At 35.5% G+C, this 17494-nt stretch overlaps 1 protein-coding gene across 4 annotated transcripts in view; it reads right to left on the reverse strand.

Moving 5' to 3' along the window:
- Nucleotides 1-17494, reverse strand: part of EML5 (EMAP like 5) — a 91082-nt gene that overhangs the window by 61543 nt on the left and 12045 nt on the right. For all 4 annotated transcript variants that reach the window (XM_041397034.1, XM_041397044.1, XM_041397063.1 and 1 more), the window contains exons 2-5: nucleotides 10018-10177; nucleotides 7540-7638; nucleotides 6916-6984; nucleotides 4566-4751 (exon numbers count right to left, since the gene is read on the reverse strand). In XM_041397034.1, the coding sequence (XP_041252968.1) occupies nucleotides 4566-4751; nucleotides 6916-6984; nucleotides 7540-7638; nucleotides 10018-10177 (514 nt within the window). The remainder of the gene's footprint in view (nucleotides 1-4565; nucleotides 4752-6915; nucleotides 6985-7539; nucleotides 7639-10017; nucleotides 10178-17494) is intronic.

Here is a 17494-nt window from a genome sequence, read left to right on the forward strand (position 1 = left end):
ATTCTTGATGTTTAAAAACCCTCTAGCAGTAATGAAAGGCAAACAATTGCACTGACTTTGTTAGATCCAAATGAATGTGAGCCACAAAGACTGTGCTTCTGAATGAAAGTAAAAGGTGCAAATCAAAGACTTCCGTCTTGAGACTTATGAAGCTTGGCATACAGACTGCATTATTCTTTTACAAATTCTTCATTGTGCTTCCTAATGAACCTGAAAATTCTGGAAATAATATCTCAAATCTAGCAACATTTTCTCAGAATGCTGAATATTTCCTGTTTTCCCACATAACCACTGGTATCACATCTGTGTTCCCTCAAATTTGAGGAAAAAAATAGTTGAATGAGAGCAAATAAAAAAAATAAATGCCCAGATCTACCAGAAATTATAGTTGAAAGCTGGAGAAGTACAAGAAGAATTTGACAAAGATGATCCCTTCTGCAAGAATACTTAGCCACTACTTGAATCCAAGAAGTTTCCAATACTGAAGCAGTTTATGGTTTTTTACTGCTGCTGGACCTATCTTGCCCCCAGTGTGCAAAAAGCAAGTGTCAGTTTATCTAAATGTATAAAATCCACCACTCTGACTATGCAATTCCTAAAACACATGATGACTGCAGCTAGCTATAGTTAGGACCAAGCTTGGAAAATCATACGGAAACTTAGGAGCAGCTGATTACTACTGAGCAACACGGAGAACAGAGACACTACACCAACACAAAAACAACTCCAGTGCCTCCTTTTTACTCCCAGGTACACTACAGGACACAGAAATGTAAAGCATCACCCATGCTGGGCACTCACCCTGAGACATTGTCTCTCCCTACACACACTGCACAGGAAGGAAATGGATTGCAAACATTTAAGATAGGTGTCAGTGAGTTTACAGAGCAGAGACACTGCTGTGAAATGTGATCTTCCTGTCTAACAAATAATCCAGAAAACAGTTTAAAAATGTGCATACTACTATAAAAATTTAATGTAGTTGTCCATATGCCTCCCATTGGCTAAAAGAAGTCACAGTTACTTTTGAAACCAATGACTACGCAGCAGGAGAAAATACTGCATGACTTAATGGTCATGGTGTTGGTACATGATACCAGTTTAAAACCATTCATTTAAGTTCATTATATTGTTTCCATCTATATTTAATTAGTATCCAGCACACTGACATAGGCGTGCAATGGTTTTAACAGAGTGCCTGTTATTTAACCTCAAGCTTGTTATTTAACCTCAGTTTCTGACATCAATCCACACAACTTTAATGTGTACCTCTGAAAGACTATCTCAAAATTAATTATTCATCTGCTGAGAAAGCATCTTATGTACATTTACTATGCAAGGCAAAAGCATAGCACACAAGAATCTTCAAAACATACGGTGTTTTAACTAAGCATACAATTTCCTTTTCACATCCAAGTAACATCTTGTATGTATCTTAATAGTCATGGACTACCTTGAATTTAGAACATATAAGGTGGTAAGTGGAAGATTCTATAATCTGTTCTTTGCACTGGTACACAAATGAGACAACTATTAATTTATTTTTTTTTTTATTAGTCAAGGTATTTATTAACTTTCCAGAACCAGATCCATCACAGACAAATAACCTCATGTAGTATTACCATTGCCAGTGAATTTATATATGCTTTCATGTTATTGTTTTCTTTCTCCCCTTTAAAATTTTTATTACTAAGTTTATTATTTTAGGAGGAAAATGTAGCATTGACATTTCCCACTGTTATCCACTGTTCCCTCCACATGAACTCTGTACCTTTACTCCTAAAACCTGCTCATTTCCATCTTTTCCTTTCTTTTCATTCCTACTTCTAATTTAAGTGAACTCCCTAATCCTCTTCCAACTAATTCTCTGGTCACCACAACTTACGTGCTTTCAACCTTTTGTTCCTACTCAAACTGAGACAGAAATCTGCAGGAAACTCTACTTTCCTCTCTGTCAGTATTGCTATAACAGAAAACAGATAATCTGTCTGAATTAAGAATTCTTATTTTGCCTGTTAGTTTTAAAGTTGCTATCTGTTTCCTTGGTTGCTCATACTGGGAGACCATGGCTTATTTTTCACATTGAATTCTTCTTAAAATGAAAATATCTTTTCAGCTAGGGAAACCACAACAAAGAGAACCAACCTTTGAAAAGAACAGGTTTTCTATATTAATGCAGACAATGTCTTAATAATAACTTAATAAATCTGGGGCTGGGCTACTTCTCCACATCACTAGTGTGCTTTAGAAACTGCTTTCCAGTATCTCAGCTGGTTATGCTGCAAGAAAAGAATGGTATTTATGCAAATAATGAGACATCTTCCCTCAAGATTACAGTTTATGTCACACCTGTTGAGGAGTAATGATGCAGGATGATGAACAGATATGCAGGGATGACAATTCCAACACTAGCACACTGAAGAGAAATTTGTATCAATTCCCTGCTATGTGCACACTGTCCCTTCAACAACAGACATAAATCCATAGACCATAAATCTTGTTGTTTGCACTTGCATTTCCTTTGGACAAGAAGGACACAATTTATCATTTATAAAATTAAGCACATTAATTTATTAAATTAAGTAGCCATAAAAGAGCATGATAATATTTTAGTATGGCTGAAGAGATACTGTCATTCCAAGTTTCCATATGTTGGGCTTAGGGTAGTCTGTCAATATTATCCTTTAAGACAATTTTTTATTAAAAAAGAAGGTCTCATTTTGTTGGAAAGAAGTTTCCATATTTTATTGGGGTTTTTCCCCCTGAAATTTGTACGATTTTTAGTGACTTGTAAAAATGAATTTCAAAAACGTGAACTAGTGTCCCTACTTAATTTTCAGAACTGCAAAGTACAATTCCATTGAGCCTAGATGACAGAGCCAAAAATAGAAGGCTAGATAAGACCTACTCCAAGGTCACCTGAGCTCTGTCCATTGATGTTACTGAAGATAAGGATGTTACTGCACTTCAAATTTGATCTTATGGTCAACTCAGGACTGACACAGCACATCAGGGAATGGAGCAACAAGCTCTCATTATCTTATGTTTATCAGTTGTGTCAATTCACACTTAAATAGCTGAAAACACTGCATTATTCTGAAAAATAAACTGTTGCAAGTCTAAATAGTCCAAGTAACAAGTATGTTAATATGCAGGACAGCTGTCTCCTACAGCACCAACAGGATGGGAGAATATTTTGGCATCAGTTTTCAACAGGAGACTAAGTGCACTCTTTCCTCTGCATATGCAGACCTCGATTCCCAATGTCCAATCCTCTCAGGAAAACACAGAAAAGAACAGAATGCTACTGAACACTTATTGTGAAGACTGAAACCAGATCTGAAGTTACAGAGAAAGAATAACTCCACACTGTAAATATCCCCTCATACTTCTTGATTCATAATTTGGGCCCTCTTGAATACATTTTATATTTCTACAGATGCATACATGACAGTATGCTTGTCTGGGTTTATCTGATTTTTTTTAATTTATATATATGTACACTTCCATGTATACAAAGAAATCTCAAATGCAAAATACAGTCTCACACAAAGCTGTTCTTCATAACATTATCTTTGTTCATAACCAGAGACAGTGTCATTATACAGCTGACAGAATAAGCACTCCTATCACTTTTGAACTATTAGTTCATTCAACAAGCTGCAATCATCCTGAATGTGTATTTCTAAATCTTTGGTAAACCAAGAGTCTGCTTACCACAACTGACTGCAACCTCTCCCACACACATGACATTCCTTGCTCTGTCCCCTCCAGCCTACCTGATTAAATCAAAGAGTGACTCTTCTACTTCAGTTACAAATGTCAGGCCACCCAGTACAAGAGGCCAGCTAAAGCAAACACATTCTTACAAGCAAGAATCATTAACTGTTATTAATTTTTATCTAGAATTTTGAAGTTGCAATATCAGAACTCATATGCTTGCTTTTTACACCATGTTAAAATGCTAAGATTGGAACTTCAAATATTATCAAGAAGATACAATGCTTTTCAAAACAAAAATTAACATTCAACCAGCAAATCATATCACGTCATAAAGTGACCTTATCAGTTTCATGCTTCATAGGTCAAACCAACAGAAACTGGTTGGCTTTGTTTTGAAGTGATACGTGGACAATTAGAAGTCAAATACTGCCTATTACCAAATGAGAGGTAATGAGGATTTTCACAGTTTAGTATGCACAAATCAGAATGCAAACAAAAAGTGGGTTTTTTTGCTGCCTACTTTAATCACAAACTCATATTCTTTAAAATAACATGGAAAATGTAATTAAAACCTACATAGCAAAGTATAATCACTTTATATTCATATTAAACATTCCAATTAAAAGAAGGTATTACCAAACACTTTGGAAAATTTTTGTTAAACTTTCACTGATGCCTTCACTTTTCAGATCTGTATACTGTTCTAAAAAAACATTCCACTATGACATCCTGAGTATCATTGAAACCATTTCAGAACACAGGCAAGGTGACATCGCGTTGCTTTTTCTGGCTTTCCAGAAATCTATTTAACATTCAACATTAATTTAGAAAGAGATACTTACAGCATGTGCTCCCTGTATTGTCCGTACGAGATTGATTCCTTTCCACACATAAATGTCTCCGTTCAGTGCACCCGAGTACGTCACTTCGTCCCTCGCACAGGCCAGGCACAAGATAGTCTGGAGATCACCGGTCTTGCCAAAGACACCACGTTTTGGTGTCAAGGAATTGCCACACAAGCTCCAGAACTGCAACACAAAGTGATTTAGAAATGGCTGTTTTGCTAAAATCTTATAATTTAATACGCACATCTGAAAGAGAAGTTCCTTGCCTGCAAAAGACATCACCATTCATTCTCTTTTCCATGCCTTAGTTCCCCAGTTTAACAGTAGTTTATGTTATTGACCAACTTTATCTTTCCATAAAATCATCATAACAGAGTGACTGGGAAGGCATTTTGGGATATCACTATTAAATTAAACTAAAATTCTTTCAAATAATAATTTGTGAGTCAGTTGTATTTTCACTTATTTTTGAAAAGTATTTCATAATAGAATTATATTATCTTTCTTTGATGTAAGACTTTTATGCTGAAAATGGTGCATTTGTACTTTATGTTACTTTATACATTTAAAGATGCCACCTAAGCATGCAGATTTCTGATAAGACTCTACTGGCTCTGTTTGAAGGCATCTGGTTTTATTGCAGATGTGTTTCTCATCAGAACCATGGATCACACGGAGTAGCCATCTGAGGCAGAGATTTTTAAGAACTTTCTAATAAACCAGTTGTGTGTAATTACAGCAATCACACAAATGTGAATTCCCTCCTAGGTCACCCAACATGTACCAATGGATCCTGAAGTAAAGACATGCAAAGTCTCTTGTCAGAGCACACCACTGGCCAACTAAGTCTCCAGATAAACACTGTAGTTTCTGAGATCTCTGCAAACAAGAAGCACTTGCATATTCCTTTCAAACCCTCCTGTCCAAACATGTAAATGTGCACTGGAAAGTGAAGCTGCTGAAGTAATCCAACGTAAAACATGAAAGCATCACTGCTGACAGGTTACTCTTACATCCTCTCAGCATACAGAGTCTCCTGCATATGTGTTTAGGGAACTAAACACATACGTATGCATTTCATAGCAAGGTTCTCTGTTACCAATAATCAATTCAAAATTCTGAGCAGACTTCAATTAAAATGGGTTAATATAAGAAGTTACCTTGAATAGATTTTTGTACCTCCAATACTGTAATTCAGAAACAAGTAGAAATTACCATTACTGATTAGAGTAACTAGTACTGATTAGACAAATTGCAGTATCTTAACTAGTTGAGCTGGTTTGGGCTGGGAGAGTTAATTTTCTTCACAATGGCTGGTATGGGGCTGTGTCTTAGAGAAGTAGAAAAAAAAGATCATTATTAAACAAGTTCATGGAATTCTGTAACTGACATGCTAAACATTTGCATGCCAAATCAGACTTATGTAATCCAGTGAACAGATTTAAGACTTTTTCCTGTAGGCCATTAATACATATTACTCTACAAGTTCATTGTATAAAAAGCAACACATTTTCCCCACTATGGGAACCTCCACACAACAGCAATACAGAACTTTCAAGCTGCCATCTGCTGCTGTGATGTGGTAACACAGAAAAGTGTGCATGGGAGAAGACAGCGACTTTTGACTGACGTGAAAAACACTGTTCCTAATCTTTGATAATCCTGCTGACAAAGTTAAATCTGAAAAAAAGCTCTTTCTGCACAGAATTTGCTACATGGATGAAACACAGCATACTTGAAAAATACATGAATTGTCAGAGATACAGGATTCATAATTTGGACAGAGTGCTCCAAATGACAAAGGTATTAATACAAGGAGGGAAAATAATAAAAAGAAAGGAAAATGCTGCTTCTCTTCCTTTCTCTTTCACTGTCTCCCCATACCCTCTCTAAATGGTAAGAAATGGTTATTCAATTCATTTCACCTCTGTAGTGCAGCAATTTATTCACTGTTCAAGATTCAAGAACTTGAGTACCTGGAGTCACCTTAAACATGTACACCATGTCTTACACGACTTTGGATTTCAAACAGTGTTTTAGAGAACATAGATTTTAAATTACAGTCATTACATACAATGCTACTGACAACTGTTCCATTCCTACTACATTACTTCTGCCAGGGCATGAAGTCTTTGAGCACAGAGAGTCTGTTTTTCACTATACAGATCTTATATTGTATCTAGTGTAGTCAGGTGTGATTCATGATTGCAGTTCTAAGAACTAATATTGTTCTTAAGACATTCCATATTATCATTCTATATTCCTTTTAGATTCTATTTTTATGCATTTTATAGAGCATATATCACTGCAGCTTAAATATTTTATAAATGAAAAGTTATTTCATTACCTTGATGTGTTTTACACCACAGCTGACAAGCTTGTTTGGCTGGTATAAATCCCAAGAAATATCAAATATCTGCACAAAAAACCCAAAGGATGTCAACAGAGATGGCCTTTCTAGCACAGGACAGTTAAAACAGTAAAAACTTATAGCAAATTAACAGGGAGTCTGAAATGCTTTAAATTGATCTATTGGAAAGACTTTTTTTGTCTTCCCATTCCATACTGAAATTTCAATATATACCCAATATAGTTCCGGCTTTTTTTCCCCTAGAGTAATTAAAACACATAATAAAATAACATTAAGATTCATTTGCAGACTAAAAAATGTAAGCAATTATTTGCATTTGCATTTCCCATATGGGGATTAGGTCTAAGAAGTGCATTAATTATGCACTTCTCCTACATGTTTTCTGTCTCAACAAACCATACAGAAATAAATACTGAGTTACACATTTTATTCTAGAAATAAATGCACACGTTTTAAATATCTTCACATCTTTATGCATATAAACCTTTAGGCAAATTCAGTTTCTAAAACAAAATGGGTTTTGTTCAGACATCTATATATACAGACATGGTTTAACAAACTAAAATGACACTGATGCTCAGACTATTTAGTTGTACTTACTCTGTCTGTATGACCAGGAGCCATTGATAGCAATTTTCCTTTTCTCCAGTCCCACACACAAACTGTGTTTTTCGAATCCAAACCAACCGAGACCAAACGCTAGAAGTGTCCAAATTCAAATAAAAATAACTCAATATATTAATGAAATCTAAAGTCATTATTTTGAATGAGTTGCAAAAAAATGTGTAATACATTTGAGTTAGAACCAATAGCTTCATTTTGATATAGAAGAAAACATAAGCTGTATCTTACACCACAGCACAGATGAGTCTTTTCAGGTACAACATTATGACCATAAGGTCTTCTTAGATAACAATGTATTTCTGATCAATAAAGTTTAATATATATATATAATTATATATAGCACACAGGGCAAGCTGTGGTCAGGAGACTTTTGCAAAAAAGGAATAATCACTGAACTTAATGAAACTTTATGTATTTACCTTTAATTACATATAATTTGCAGCATGTAGGATTTATTTCATAAGAGACACAAAAAATATTTTCTTCAATCTTCTTGAAAACACACAAAAAATCAAAAACAATTAAATGCTTTAAAAGTCTTTTGCTTGATTCTTCAAGACACACATGAGTAAATACTTCTTTCCAAATCCTCTCTCAAACCAGGACTAAAAAGGCCCCAAATATAATTTCATGCAGTCGTTACAATTCAGAAAGAGCTTGAAGCCATTTACACTGTAAAACTAGGACAGAAAAAAAAATATTCCAAAAAAATCAAGAAAAATAAAATTTTGAGATCTTCCTGTGCTTTCTGCCTGTCTTGTCTTGACTTGCACAGATCTCTTGACACAAATGATTGAGTAAATTAGCCACTTGTATGGTATCTCTTAACCAGTCAAAATGCTACTTTTCCTATAGAAATTCTCAACAGAAAGACTAACAGGATTGAATTATTTAAAAAAAAAAAAAAAGCTGAGTGATTTGTTTAATTTTTAAAGAAAATGAGTATTTTTGTTCCATTTTTGCATGAATTGTGCCATCTTGACATTGATAAATTAAATTTTTTCAAAACTTTTGGGCAAAGCTTTTTTCACTGTTCAGCAGTTAATACTTACACACATTAAAGACAAATTTAGCTTCAGTTTCTACATAGATTATCTAAGTGAGTTTATAAAAGCAAAAACAGACTCCAACCTTGAATTATAATCCTTATTCCCAAAGACAAAAACCTATTCCAAATAACATAATTCCTTCACTGTCTGAAAAACTCCAAAATTATGAGAAGAAAAAAAAACAAGTTAAATACAATTTCTATCCATGCTTCCTATTTATTAATACTACAAAATCTAACCTTTCTATTCCATCTTTGAAAAGTCAGGGTGTTTCAATCCTAATGTGATGTATTTTGACTTTAAATTATGAAGACCATTTAAGTGAGGGAGTGACACAAGTTTACACAACAAGAACAATGCAGAGAAAAGATATTGCTGGGAAGTAGAAATGATGCTCTAGAAAGAAGCTGTCTAGAAGCTGACTGCCTAAACAGTGAGAGGTCATTTCAACAGACTCAGAACTTTCCTACAACAATTACAACATGTTGAACAGAAACAAGTTACAGGTAGGCTTTCCTCTTGTGTTCAGCTTCATTTCATATTTTCTTAAGGACAGCAAGTGGTCTCTACAATACACCCTCACTTGAGTAACAGCAGTAACTAACAGACATTGACCTTTTCAGCAAGCAAAAGGAGCTGGGGATACAGCTAAATCTGGGTATCACATTGCAAGGCTGAGTGGGAAAGAAAGAAGTGTTTCATAGACCAGGAAAGCACTTCTCCAGAAAGGATTTTCTCAGCTAATACCTTTTCAGCTGCTACCTAACGTAAATATAATCATTAAATTTTCCATTTCCAATACATCAGTCAAGCAAGCCTCTTTACTCAGAGGAGCAAGAGTCTGGTAAAAACAATCTCCATTATAGGTAGAAGCTCTGAGAACTAATTTACTACTCAGAAAATGTTCGAAAGCAACAAAATTATAATCCAATGAAACCTTTTTCTTAACTCTTAGATACAGGACACGAGTCTGAATAAACAATCAAAACGTGGAGAGCCAGCAGTGAATGCAGAATGCGTGACAGAGAAGGGGATACTGCCTGAAGGAGTCCAAGGTGAGCAACACAACAGGGCCACCATCACTCTGGGCACAAGACACGTCCCTGCACAGGGGAGGTCCACTGCCCCCAGTTATTTGGTCTAACTCTGAACTATGGCCCACAGACCACAAGAACCTCCCTATCACCTCATCTCCATTCAAAAAGCTTTTGAAGTTATAATTTTCTTGCCAAATGTAAATATTTGTCATTCATTAGTATATGCAACTTGATCTTCCTCAACTTGAGAATTAGCAGATAGAACCTGAGATAATACACTGCCTTTTTTTAAGAAAAACTATGTGACAAGATTTCTAATAGATAAACAATTTATTTAAGTGTTTGAAAAAAGAACATTAATTACATACCTGACCATCTAAATCAAAGGCCAAGCAAGCTATGCCATGTGTGTGAACGTCTTTCAGGACAGATACAGTTTGCACAGTGTATGAATCCCACACACAGATGTATGGTTCCTTCCCAACTTGACCTGTTGCCACCAACACACGTTCGGGGTGCAAAGCAAGGCTGCCAAAAAAAAAGATATAAAATACATCTACATGAAACTTTGTTATTTGCCTAGTTAGCTGCATTATTTTTTTTCCTTAAAAATTTTTTACAATATTTTCCTATGGATACTAGGTAACAAAAAGTCATTTTGTATCACAGATTCCACAGTAGCTGCAAAATTCTAAATATAGTACATACCAACATCTTTTTTGAATTTAGCTTTCAAAAGCCTTCTACATTTAAATTAGTTGCAAAATAGTCAATAACCCTCTGTTCCAAAAGCGTTTACTAAATTTGGTCAGATTTTCATGCACTGAGAGAAATACCTCATTTCCTTTCTTTATATTTCTTAAAACTCAAAACCACAAACAATGGAAAACAGAAGTTGGTGTTTAACTATCTACACATCAGTCATCAAGATGCACATCTCCAGAAGTTCTTTATTCCACACAGTATTTTATGAGGGGACAGCTTTCTGGAGCTGTCTGTCTGTTGATTGTACAGCAGCAACCCAAAGCACGCCTAGCTTAGACTAGAGGCAAGGACTACACTTCAGATGACTGAATTTATGAGCAATTAAGATTATCTTAAATGCCCTTCATTTTAATATAGAACAATTGGGAATAGCTGGGTTTGAATAATTTTTAACTCTCACATTTCTAATATTGTAGAGATTTTTATTATAGCTTTTATTTCAGTCTTTCAAAGTGCACTAGACATTCATCAGAACTGTTTTGCTACATCTGGGACCAAGCTAGAAAACATTCTAGTCAGCAAGCTATTTCTTTGTTTTGTTTATGCCAGCAAGCTGTATGGGAGAACACGAGGTCTGAGGGCTCAGATTTCATAACAGAGAAAAGTAAGAATATATTCTAACAGAAACCCAAACAAACTACTTGATCACATTCCACACATAGTAGGTACAGCAGTCCAGAATGATGTAGAAATACCACACAGAAGTCAGGAAGACACAATTTCTAAAGCTGGTTGTTTATTTTGGCTAAAAAATTTCCTAGCCTGGTGAGTGCCAGGCTAATGAATGATCTTGAGAGACTGGTGGACAGAATCACTAACAACACACAGTAAGTATATTTATCTTCTCAAAATTGTTTGGGAAGGAGAAAGGTTGAGCACTTTGCAAAGGTAAGATGATCTTTAACTTGAACACAGGTTTTGATAAATAAAGTTCAAAGGGTGGAGACAAGGGAAGTATAAACAAGAGAAATATAAACAAAAACAGCAAGGTTAAGGCTAGCCAGGAAATTACCAGAAAAATCTTCTGATTCAAAAGATGCATACATTTTCTATATACAGAAAGAGCAAGAGGAAACCACATTAGAAGACGCTTAATATTTTATGAAGTTAAACTACAGTACACAATACACTTCCGTATTTTTTCTGTTTTAAAATAGCAGCTCAGTTTGTTGATATTGCTTGATGAATTCCACATGCAAAACTGAACAGAACTCCTAACTTCAAAGTTGAAAAGGTAAAAAGCCTTGAACCTTTCCCTTTTGCTATGGGAATTTCTGCTCTTGGCTTCTCCCTGTTACCCTCAGCAACAGGACCAAGTAACCAATATTTCCCCATTTTGCTTCACAACACTTCCAGAGTTGTTTATTTAGTTCTTCCCTTCTTGTTTATTTGATAGAGCAACTTCTCAATTAAAAAACATTGCAGAAAGGAGCTGGCAGCAAAACTTAACCACATTTCAATTTAGTTCTGCCACCTAATCCTGACTAACACCTGCATATCTCCCAGAGCACACAAAGGCAGATGGTGTACTCACAGGACAAAGGAAAAGCATCTGGAGGGAGACAAAATGCTGCATCCAAAATGATCTATGTTTTCAGAATGGCACCACAGAAAGGGAGCAATTAGACCACATGGACAATAAAGAAATGTGAAAAAGGAAGTGAAAAGAATAAGCAAGAAAAAAGAGACAGAAACTAAGAGGAAAATAGGAAAAACACTGCAGTCTCATGCCTGATTCCCCACCTATTCAACCCTGTCCTGATGTGTGCTACAAGCGCATAGTGCATTTTTAGACAAGCCAAAACCACACCACAAGTACAAAAAACCACTCACTGTATGTGTACGGACACACATACATGCAAAAGAACACCCACACCACACCTTAAAAATCAATTTATACCAACCATACTTGAGAACCTTTATTGTTAGAACAGTCCTGAGCTGTTCACTTTAAATAGCCTCCTGGTGCAGACAGAAAGAGCTTAACTGGAATGAGTGCCCAGAAATAAATAACAATAAACACTTCCCATGGACTATAGGAGTTTGTGGATGTGATGCAGTTAACAGGATCAAACAATGACTTTGAGCTCTCTCTGGGTACTCTGGGTATGACCTTCAACACACCTCTACTGAGGTGTCAAAATCATACAACTATTGGGATGGTATCTGCAATAGCTGCTTGCCATTCATCCATTCAGTTCCTGAGATCAGGCAGAAAAGTATGGGTATGGTTCAGCTCTAAAGGCAGCTTTAAAATCTCTTGGTGTGGGACTTGTGGGCTTAGGTACAGTCCCTCACAAATATTCTCTTGCATTTTTTTTCTTAGGGAGAAGGAAGAGATTGCTTAGTGGCATAAGAAGCTCAGCACTCAAGTAAAGGACACATATTCCCTTTACAGCACTCAGAAGGAGAGAATTCCCTTTCCTGTCCTGGTAATGAGAGCTGGTATGACCTATCCAGGTTAGCCTGCTGGAACTGTGCTTGCATCTAGCCCACACTGCTAGACTGTAAAAGGGTGCTTGATTTCTTGTCCTTGAAGGATGACTAAGCTGATGAATGAGATACTGTCCTTGTCCAGAAAAGGAAACAGATATTCCTAATGAGCAGTTCCTCAGTGCCTCTTCTTGTTTGCCTCTGGCCTTTCTGACCTGGGCTCTCCCACAACAGATGTTAGATCTAATGCAGTAACATGTAACATATGTGAGAACATGTCCAAAAGTCAAACTTTATAATGAAAAAAGCAGGTATTGAGCTAACAAACTGCTAAGTCAAATTAATTTTTAAATTGACTCTAGAACTTGGCACTTCTCAGAGGAGTTCAGAAATAGAAAATTTCAAAAAAAATTGTCTGTCACTATTGCAACAAACCAAATAGCTGGACTTGTAGTGAGCTGAGGTTTCCACCACTATATCTGAATGACAGGTCTTTCTCTAGCCAGACACTCCAATTGGGCTGAAATGCAGTAGTAGAGTTTTAGCAGCATACTGAAAAATGATGTGTTTCTCACTGTAGTACATTCAAGCTCCTCTTTTTAACACATTCAGGAAAGGTTCTTTCTCCCTTTCAGAGCAATATGTAATCATTCCCCAACATTTTGACCGGATCCATGCACTGTACAAGACCAATGTTATTATATTAAATACTAATGGCAGCCAATTAAAAAAAAAAAATCTGTCTATGTTGTGTCTGCATGGAATGAGACTAGAGACATGGACAAGATCCTCCAATTTGTGTGAGGTTTGAAGTGGCAGGGGATCCTATAGGAGAATAGTCAATAATAAACTACTTGATATTTAAAGAAATTAAGATTCTTTTTCATCTTTACTTGGTTTGTGCTGAGGATTACCAGGCATTGATTAATACAGACAGGCTGCAGACAAGGATACAGTATTAAAGATGATGTTTCCTTAGCAACAATATTGGATGAAAATCCAAGAATACATTCATGTGACTACTCCTGAGCTTCATAAAACTAGGGCACCAGTAAAAATGCACAAAAGAATACTGCAGTAAAATAACAGCATCTCGACATCTATTAATTAAGAGTTAATTTCAAGTGTGAAATTGTTTCTATGCTTAAATAAAGCAAAATATTTTCATGGTATGTTTACAGACATTTTTCATACACTCGAGAATATTTTCTTATTTGCTGTAAATTATCCATATTTTCCAGAAAGAATAACAGGGGAAGCTACAAACCATTTCTGTCACACTATTTAAGATCTTAAAGCAGAAAGAGCTGCAATTAGCAAACACCTCTCATCAAAGTTTAAACAGATCAAGTCAGAGCACACGTATTTTCCACAGAAAAAAACAAAGCAGGATTCATCATGGAGCACCACTACCAGCCTTCCATGCAGTTACTGCCCCAGAGCCAATAATGTCAAATATAGTTTTCTGAAGTTTCCTTAAATTGCACAAGCATCCAGCTTCAAAGTAAGAGAGGCTGAAGTGGAGACAGGGACAGTGAACTCAAATTGTAGGTTGGTCATTCCCAGGTGCAGTTTATCTCATTACCATCCATACTTTCTCCTATTGGATCTGAATGTTTTTAGATTAACAAGAAACATTTATAAACAACCCAGAGACTGCTAAAGATTGCTTTGGGCTTCTATTTGTCCTGAACTCCAAAGAGGGACAAAAATAAAAAAACAAATGTACTTCAAATAGAAGGAAAGAGTCAGAAAGTGACTAAAGCAACACTGATGCAAAGTTCCCACATCATCAAATATGAGAACTGAGTAAAATATTCTGGGAATTACATGGCCCTAAATGAAGATGTCCATTTTTGTCTTGCATTGTCATATCCTCCACTGCTGAGGAAGGGATTGGCTTCAGCTTTCTGGTAAGTCATCATCTCTAGAAAACTGATTAAAAATAAATATACTCCCCTTCTTTTCAAATATGAATGATTTTGCCAATGCCAACAGGAGAACTCATGCTTTGACTGAGTGGGGTTGCTGGATTTTTACAAATTCTACATGATTGTGACAATTTAATCACCAGGTTTTCACAATCTGAGGAACAAAATTCTTTTCTAATATGCTCCTTGAAAAAGAAAACAGCAAAATTACTTACATGTTCCTAGCTAAAAAAAATCTCCTCACATGAAAGTTAGAAATATCATATACTCCAGATTCATTTGGAGATAAATTTGCTAAGATAATGTCCTGTTATTCTTTAACAGCTATTAATATTAAAGAACTGGTGGTCCAGTAATGGGACATACTAGACCTTGATGGTAAGTAAGAATCCCACCTAAAAAAATATCCAACGGCCTTCTTTCCTTACAAGACAATGCACAGACTTGACCAATTATTTAAACTATTATTACATATGAAGTGTCAAATATGACTCTCCTAGAACCAGCAGCAAGGGAACAAAAAAAAAGAAAAAAAAAAAAAAGAGAGAGAGAGAGAGAAAAGAGAAAGAAACAAGGAAACCAGAAGTGCAAGATCTGTGGAGAGAAGACAGTGCAATCAGCTGTCAGTAACTCAGGAGACAGTGCAGCTGTTCAGCTCCTTTGGGTCTCTAGATTTGGTGACCCAAAAGAGATCCCTTAACAAATCAAGAAGTACTAAGAAATTATTTGGTTAGGATGTGTCAGCCACAAAGTTAGAAAGCAGTCCTTTGTTCCTGAACACATGGTGAAAACCATACAATCCTACAAAGTAATCACAGATTTTTAAAAAATGCAGTTTAAAATTAAAGTGGAAACATCTATTTCCCATTGTAGCCAGTTGATAACAAGCTACTTTACTAAAAATTATCATGCCATAGCCACTTAATCATGGGGAAACTGAGACAAACATGTCTATAAAATCTGAACAGAATTAATTTCAAATAATTTTTGTAATGAAATACAGTCTAGAAAGTGTAATTAAATGGCAAAAGTTCTTATCACATTTAAAATTACTCATTTTTCAGTGCACAAAGACTCATTCCATTGCTGAGTCAGAAATCTAAAGAATAAATTATTTAAGGTCAAAGAAGCATTTATGCCAAATTTTTCAGCCAAGACCATTTCAAAAGTTACTTTTCAAAGGAAGGTTATTTTGGATGCTTCTGACCATAATTCAACTAAATAAACTTGCTTGATATACAAATTTCTCTTGTTTCTAAATCTTCCACTACTACTAAAACTCTTTGAACATCCCTTTACCCAGTCATTACGATTTGCTTCTTCTCTACAAGATTTAGAACAGTTTTTAACCACTAGATTAACATTCATCTATTACTTTAAAAATTTATACTAGATCTTCTAGTATCACACAGAAAAAAAATCACAGAATGTACCATTTTCTTTCATACTTCTGAACAAGTATATTAAACAGCAATTCAGTCTTTTGTCCTATGGGAGAAATGAAATATTAATGAAAATCTCTCAATGTGCAGGAACTTATCATCTGAATATTTGAGTGGATTCACAGAACAACCAGTGACAATTTTTGAAAAGTTCTTCTTTTATACAGAAAGATTATCCTGACAAAATAAGGAGTTGGTTTAATGTAAGGACTGGTGAGGAGAAGGCAGTGGCAGAGCTGCTATTGGAAAAAGCTGAGATAAGCACAACATCCATTCTGTGCTTCAACTGACTCTACTTCATTGCCAACCAAAGAATGAAGTACAGTCAGTTGAAGCACAGAATGAATAAGAAAATAAGAAAAATAAGAAAGAAGCTTTAGAGCAGAAGAAAACACCATCTTGCCAGCCATGGACACTGCAGATACACCAGATTTCTTCAGGAGTTCTTGAGTATATCAGGCCTGCAGGTGTTCTGCAGGTGTTTGACAGAGGTGTTTTCCTACAGAAAAAAGTCATGGATATCTCTAACACTGGTCACAAATTGACCATCCCAGCATCTAACTTTGCACCAGAAAAGTGAAAGGAACCAGGATACTACTTAAAACTGGGACAACATCTGAACTCTTGTTTAGAAAAAGGCTATAAATACGCTATAGAGGCCACAAAAGTATTTACACAAAAGACTGTCTCCTAAAACAAACAAAATCCCCACATGTACCAGAACCATAAATAAAACAGGAAAGAATCATAGGAAAAGTCGAGAATATTAAAGGGGACTCAGAAGTCAGTGTGGAGTTAGTAGGCAATGAAAGATGTCATCCATATAGGCTCACAAACTTAATCACTGAAAACCAATAAAAAGGAGAAGATGGATAAAGAACATTCATGTGTAACACTCTCAAGAAAATACAAATCTTCTGCTTAAAAATTATGTTTATCTCAAGAACACTGATCCAGTTGACTAATCCTAATGAGGAACATAACATAAGGTAATACTCATAAGCATATGCTGTAACCTGTACAAGACAAAACCATGATTACTTATAAATTATTACTGAATAATATTTCAAAGGCTATTCATTTTTGTGGTATTAATTTATATGGCAGAACAAACTGCAATTGAAAAAAACAGTGAGCAAAAGAGGAACCTGTAACTAAACAACACAAATACCATCTAATGTGCAACCTTGATCTGAAAAAAAAACCCAAACCAAACATTTACCAGTTCTTCAAATATTTCTTTTATTTCCTCAAGTACTCCAGAAGGCTTTTTT

Source organism: Onychostruthus taczanowskii, unplaced genomic scaffold (assembly GCF_017590055.1).
Source record: "Onychostruthus taczanowskii isolate IOZ18803 unplaced genomic scaffold, ASM1759005v1 scaffold1, whole genome shotgun sequence".
NCBI classification, from domain to species: Eukaryota; Metazoa; Chordata; class Aves; order Passeriformes; family Passeridae; genus Onychostruthus; species Onychostruthus taczanowskii.